Here is a 7,452-nt window from a genome sequence, read left to right on the forward strand (position 1 = left end):
AAAAAAAAAAAAAAAAAAAAAAAAAAAAAAAAAAAAAAAAAAAAAAAAAAAAAAAAAAAAAAAAAAAAAAAATTGTGAACTTCGAAGTTATAGTCAAGAGCGACTCAATTGTCGAGAAGGAGTCATGCTTAAGGGATGACTGTTCGAAGACTCTATGGTATACTTTGTTTGAGGGGAGAATTGTTGGAAAAGAAGTCCGAGATTGACTGATTAAAGGGAAGGTGAATTTATAAGACCTTATAAAAAAAAATTTCGAACCGAACTCCATTTAAAAGAAATACGCAACTTCATTACGTTGCAAAAGAATGTTGAGGTTATCAGGAATCGACATCGAGTCGACAGTAACCTAGTTTCACTCTTTACGCCCACGACTCGAGCACACCACTTAGCCTACACCCACCTTCTTCAACCATCCTTCTCTAAACCCTTTCTGTCGGTTCTTCACTCAACACTCAAAAAACTCCTTTCTTATTTAATTTTAACCTTCATATAATGCATGGCTTCCATTATTTCGAGTCTCTAAAAACAACAAACAAAGTGGTTTTTTCATTGATTGTTAAATAAAGAGAGGACATATTGTCTATGAAATGGACCATATGGTTTGTGCTATATTATAAAATATCATTCACTTCTATAATCCAAACTAATTTGTGGTATTAATTAAACGATGATGAATTAGAATGCATGCTTAGAAAAAGATATCAACTTGCTTGTCGCCTCGACTTAGTTTTATAAGTAATATCATTTGAAAAAATGAATAAATAATCTTTAAAATCTTTACTAAGACAGCGAATTATGAACATTGATTTTTAAGGTTTAGGGTTTCATCATCATTTTCGATTTTTTTTTTTGTTCAAATACTTTTTATTTATTATTATCGTCCCTTTTATAATGTCCCAAAGGTACACCCCAAATGAAAGGATTAGCTTAGAAGTTCATTATAAAATATGAGAATGGACCCAACATGTCCTATAAGAAGTGAGCAAACATGATCTCTAGTTGGACCCAATTAACTAATTCTTTTGACCAAACGTGGCCTCCCCATACCCCGCTACACTACATTTCACTTAACTTTCTTTCTCTTTTTTTTTCGTTCATTTATAATTTTTTTAAAAGAAATGATCATATCATAATATTTTTTATATAGGCGTGAAACCTGTCTAAAATAAACACATTTTTTATAAATATTGATTTGAAAATTGAGGTTTTATGGGGAATTGAAGTTGGAGTTGGAGGAGAGAGGTCCCTTTGAATCCGGGGAGCAATATCTGTTGATGAATTAAAAGCTATCAGAAATTCAGAGAAAGTGACAGAAAAAACCATCATCATCATCAATTCCCTTTCCGACTATACGTGTGTTGTGAATTGAATGTGCAACAAAATCCCATCTTTTCTTTCTTTTCTTTTTCCTTTTACCATCCAATTATTACATTCCGTTCAAATAGTCTTCGCTCTTTAAAAACGAGAAGTAATTTAGTTATATTGTGGGGGAGATGCAAGAAATGATATGGTCATCAACCGTCGAATCTAAATTTCGAATCCTTATCTAAATCCTTGACATTGGACATTATGAGTAAGATTTTACCAAACATGTAGTTGTTTAGTTTATTAAGCTTGTCAGATCTCAAATCAGTTAGAAAGGGGAAATAAGCATTTTTTATAAGAGTATAGAAATCATGTGTTTTATAAACCGTGAGGCTGACGATGATACATAATGGTCCAAAACGAACAATATATACTAGTGTTGGACTTGAGTTTTTACAAATAGTATTAGAGCTAGACACTCTGTGATGTGTTAGCAAATACGCTTGCTCTCGAGGAGGTGGATTGTGAGATCTCACCTCAATTAGAGAGGAGAACGAAACATTCCTTACAAATGTGTGGAAACCTCTCCCTAGTAAAATATTTTAAAACTGTGAGACTGACGACTATACATAACATACCGAATAATTTGTATTTGAGATGCTCAATTGTTTAATCGAGTTAAAAGGTTGGTGTAGAGTTTATAAGGACTCTAATTTTAGAACTCAATTTTGAGTAAAAAAAAAATCTTTTATCACTATATAAAATTAAACAGTATTTTTATATAAGAAAAATTATGCAAAATTAGTTATTTTATCATTCTAAAATTACCATTTAAACACAAATTTTAACGATATAATGTTCTAACATTTCGTTCTTAGGATTTTGATTGATTTTAAATTCTAACGAATTTTAAATAAATTTTGCCGTTTATTATCATATGAAATTGAATAATAATTTTCGATAAAATGTTGAAGTTGATGGCTAATTCTAGAAAAATTATAAACAAAAAATTTAAAAATATATATATCTATTTAAATTAATTAAATATTTATCATTAATATACTAAGATATTCCTAAACAAATTAAAATATTTAAGACAAACACTCAAAAAAAAAAAAAAAACATGTGGAAACTAAAAAAATAATATTTAATAACTTTAAAAAAAAATTAACTACTCGTTTGTCGATGTTATTACCTATTTATTAATTGCATTTAAATTTCCCATTGGCTCAAATTTATTAAATTTTATTAAATTATTTAAAATATTTCTTCCCAACAAAATATGAAAACTTATAACCTATAAAATTAATATATATCCCTTTTTTAATATTAATTTTTACATTTTTTTATTTATTCAATTATATTATATAGAGTTAAATAAATGATTAAATCATGGAGTATAACTCAAATGTGTAAGAATAATAATAATTTGTTTAATTTATTTTTAAAAGATTTTTATTTTTTATTTTTGATATTTTTATTTAATTTAATAATTATTATTTTATTATTTATTTTCCAACAGCTTTGAAACCCAGAAAACCAAAATGATTTAATGGAGCAGTAACTGAAACATAGAGAAAGAGTGAAAATTAAGCTGAGATTTGGATGGTTGTTCATGTTCTCTCTCAAGAACGGGGAATGGAGCCCACACCACCGCCCATGCGCACGCCGTCTTACCAAAACTTAACCCAAACCCCTATCATCCATCCATTTCCTTGACCTAATTCCCTTTTACGGTCTCATTATTAAAGCGTTTTAAATTGTGAGTCTTTTCGACGATACGTAACAGGCTAAAACAGACAATATTTGCTAGCAATAGGCTTGGATGATTACAATAGCATCAAAGTCAAACACTAGACAATGTGCTAACGAAGACGTTGACACCCAAAAAGGTAGTTGTGAGATCACATATCGATTGGAAAAGCGATCGGAAGATTCCTTTCTATTACACCCAATTGCTTCTTAATATATATTTTTATTATATATTCATATGTTTGAGGGTATAAAATTAATCTAATTAAACTTAATAATTTAACAAGTTTATGTTTATATTACTAAATTAATAAAAATATATCTTAATTTTGTATTTGAAACTTAAAAATGGTAATAATATATTTTCTTTTTAACAAAATATTTTTGACTATTAATAATTTATTTTAAAAATACTTCCAACTTTTAAAATAGTTTCAAAAGTTTTATTATTATTTTAATTATAAAAAAAAATTCAAAACTACCTACCATCCTTAAATTTTAAAAAGATATATATTAAAAAAAAAGTTAATATTAATGAATTTATTTAAAGGTATTTTTTAAACCATTTTCAAATAAAATATTTTTAAAATTTTTTTGGGAGTGAAAATATTATTGAAAATTTTGAAAGTTAGTAAAAAATTTTAAGATATTTTTATTAGTCTAGTCCATATATATTGAAATTATAGAGTTTCATTATTTTAATTAATTATAATAATTTTGTTCACCGATATACAAAGAAACAAATCGAAAGAGAGTACTTCAATTCTTTTGTCCGTACAGTACACAAAACAATTTACGATCTGATTGTGTTTTAATATCGTTAATTTAGATTCCAACTTTGTACGACATATACTCGTAATAATCATTAAATATACATTACTTTTGATTATTTCTTCCTCCTAATTAACGACGTAAAATTACCAGTCACATTGTTTCAGATAATTCCGAGCCCTAGTACATATACACATAACTCATCCCCTCTCTCTCTCTCCCTATGCCATTATCTTCTCTCCCAAACCCTTAGCCCCAAAACACTACAAAAAGCTCCTCATCCATGGCTACCCAATTCATATCCATGCCTACCCACATCATTATCAAGAACAACAAGAACAATCTCATGATTTAGCTCTTCAAAAACCCTCAAAATTCAAACCCATTTAGAAAATTCCTCAAAGAAAAAGAATTTTTGTTTGAATTTCCAAAATGGATGGAATTTCACCCCACAATCGCCCTCTTCCTCCTCTTTTCCTCTCCAAAGATCTCCACCTCCACCATGGATTATTTCACCACCACCAAAACTCCGACGACGACGCCGCCGCTGGATCTAGTGGTTCTAAGAGAGATCGGGAGGAGGAAAACCCAATCACGGCTGTGGCAACGGCGGCGGACAGTAAGGAATTGTCTAATTCCTCTTCTCGACGGCCACGTGGCCGACCAGCTGGCTCCAAAAACAAGCCGAAGCCGCCTATTATTATCACTAGAGACAGCGCCAACGCTCTCAGATCCCATCTCATTGAAATCGCCTCCGGCTCCGACATCGTCGACGCCCTCACCACCTTTGCGCGGCGGCGTCAACGCGGCGTTTGTATTTTAAGCGCTACCGGAACTGTCACCAACGTTACTCTCCGGCAGCCGGCTTCTCCTGGCGCTGTCATCAATTTACATGGCAGATTTGAAATTCTCTCCCTCTCTGGCTCCTTCCTCCCACCGCCGGCTCCCCCGGCCGCCTCCGGGCTGACCGTTTACTTAGCTGGCGGGCAGGGGCAGGTGGTGGGTGGGAATGTAATCGGCCCATTTTTGTCCTCCGGTCCGGTGATTATTATGGCGGCTTCTTTTGGTAATGCGGCGTATGAACGACTCCCGATTGATGACGACGACGAGACTTCTCCGGCAGCGGAGATGGCTGGACAACCGGCGGTGACCCCACCACCGCCGCCGCAATTGTTGGGGGATCCTAATGGGGGATTGTTTCATGGGGTGGCGCAGAATGTTGTGAATTCTTCATGCCAATTGCCGACGGAGGCGGCGGCGGCGCTTTGGAGAGGAGGTCGGCCACCGTATTGAAAGTGTAACCTTTTGGGGTTTGATTAGCTTTCTCTTTCAATTTTATTTCATCTCAGCTTCTAAATTTCTGCAAATAATTATCAATTTTTGATTTGGGGTTTAGTTTTTCAAGCATCATTTTTATCCAAATCTAAATCAAATCCTTCTCCTTCTCTAGTTTAACATTCCATTTCAATATTATTTATGATGGGGTTTTCAATATTTACCCAAATTAATTAAATTGATCTCTCTCGGATTTTCCGAAACGAAAACGGGTGACATCGTTGTCATATGCTCGATGTTTGTTTCCAGGATTTGAATAAAAATTATAAAGTTGATTCATATAGTGAAGGAAATGGCTAAAACTCCTTCTTTATCCCTTGTGATTCACTGAAAAGTATAAACATTAGGAATTAGTGATGGTTGTGATACCATTTTATGGTTGACTGACCATTCTCATGTCATGTTATGAATCACAGATCACTTTGATACTATGTTAGGAATCACTAGTCGCTCTTATACTATGTTAGGAATCATTAATCTCCATAATAGTATGCTAATGTACATTTTAAGCTTAAACGCTCACAGATTTGTTTTGGGTTTCTAGAGGGTTCGTGCTAGATGTATTCCTTTACTTGTTTAGCTTGGGACTCATTCCCAACAATCGAAGTGACCGAAAAAGATGGAGGTTGGCGGCGGCCGGAGAAAGGGGAAATGGGTGGGGGAGGGAAATAGAATTATATAAGGAAAATGAGGTCAGAGTTTGCGTTGTTTCAAAGTTTTTATTTTTATCTCTGAAAACGGGAGAGGAGAGAGAGAATTAGGGTTTTGTTTATGGGGAGAGAGAGAGAGATGAGCATTGGGGATTGGGTCACACGTGCAAACAACTCGTTTCCGAGGCAACAAACCAGAGGCTTCTTCATTTTCAGTATGCGTTAAAGAAACAAACCAGACCCTTGTTATTGGCGCCATCAAAAAGTAAAGAACAGGATGACACTCCCAAATTTTTCATTCTAAAGCCGTTTTTTTTTCCCTCCTTTCTTTCAATGCTTTTGAGAAACCCTAGCCAGCTTTTGAGAAACCCGAGCTAGTTTTTGAGAAACCTAGCCGCCACGACTATTACCTATTACCTATTACCTATGAGATTCCATATTGGTTGAATGAACAACGAAATATTCTTTATAAAGATATGTAAACCTCTTCTTATTAGACGCGTTTCTAAGATCATGAGTCTGACAATGATACGTAATCCACCAAAACAAACAATATACTTTAGAACTTAAAAATAGATATTATTTAAAAACTTATTAAACAGGAACGAAGTTAAATAAATATATATATTACTTTTATTAAAAAAAATTGAATAAATGAGGTGAATCAACCCAACCTTGACCCAACTCGAACCCATGACCTGAATTCCTTTGGATGCATACGTTAGAGATACTAAATTATATAGTCATAATTCTCTCACTTTGAATTTATATGATAGTTTGTTATCGGAGGAGAAAATAAACCTATTACTAATTGATTTGAGAGTTTGACTAAGGGGTTATAAGCTCGAGAGAAGATACACGAGAAAAGAAATTATCGATCAAAATTTAGAAATTGAGATGAATGATATAATTATTGAAAGAAGAAGAGTCGTATCAAATGTAAATGAGCACGGGATATTAAGATAGAGTGTTGTGAGCATTCGTATTCATGTAGCTTCTTAAAAGTGTGGTACACTCCACATCTCATCATTCATAATTTTTCTATCAAAGTTTGGATATTTTTTTAAATTGGAATATCATGGTTTAGAATCAAGTAGGAGACAAATAAATTTTGTTTCGCTTAAAGAAATAGTGAAAAAAGTCAACCATCGACGGTCAAAGATCGATGGCGGTTTTAGTCATTTATATATTTCCTTCCAGTTCAAGTAGGAAGAAGTTTAGTGAGGTAACCGTCAAACCTACTTCGACCCGACTACTTGGAGTTAGTTTCTAACAAAGTTTCCTTCACAAAACTTGCTTAGAAGATTATGGATAATCAGTCTAGAAGTACTGCCACGTTCTTCTTCCGACACATTCTATTGTTATTTGATTCCATCAAACAAGATTGCTAATTTTTCGACTTGTGAATAGTGAATTGTTCCCCTCAAAGAATTTCTCGTTTTGATTTCAATTTGAGGCGTATTAGGTTGGATCGATCGAATGAGGGTTCTGTGAATAGTGAATTTTGTAAGTTCTTGAGTCATTTGATAATTTTGTTTTTGAATAACGATTCCAACTGATACGTGTACGAAAAACTGGATCGATTGCTACAAAAAAAAAAAAAAAAAAAAAAAAAAAAAAAAAAAAAAAAAAAAAAAAA

At 32.9% G+C, this 7,452-nt stretch overlaps 1 protein-coding gene across 1 annotated transcript; it reads left to right on the top strand.

Annotated features, from left to right (window-relative positions):
- Positions 1-4,059: 4,059 nt before the first annotated feature.
- LOC111494467 (AT-hook motif nuclear-localized protein 22-like) lies at positions 4,060-5,277 on the top strand. Its single transcript, XM_023144412.1, has one exon. The coding sequence runs from the start codon at positions 4,261-4,263 to the stop codon at positions 5,119-5,121; it is 861 nt and encodes a 286-aa protein (XP_023000180.1). The 5' UTR covers positions 4,060-4,260; the 3' UTR covers positions 5,122-5,277.
- Positions 5,278-7,452: the final 2,175 nt, after the last annotated feature.

Source organism: Cucurbita maxima, unplaced genomic scaffold (assembly GCF_002738345.1).
Source record: "Cucurbita maxima cultivar Rimu unplaced genomic scaffold, Cmax_1.0 Cma_Scf00020, whole genome shotgun sequence".
Lineage (NCBI taxonomy): Eukaryota > Viridiplantae > Streptophyta > Magnoliopsida > Cucurbitales > Cucurbitaceae > Cucurbita > Cucurbita maxima.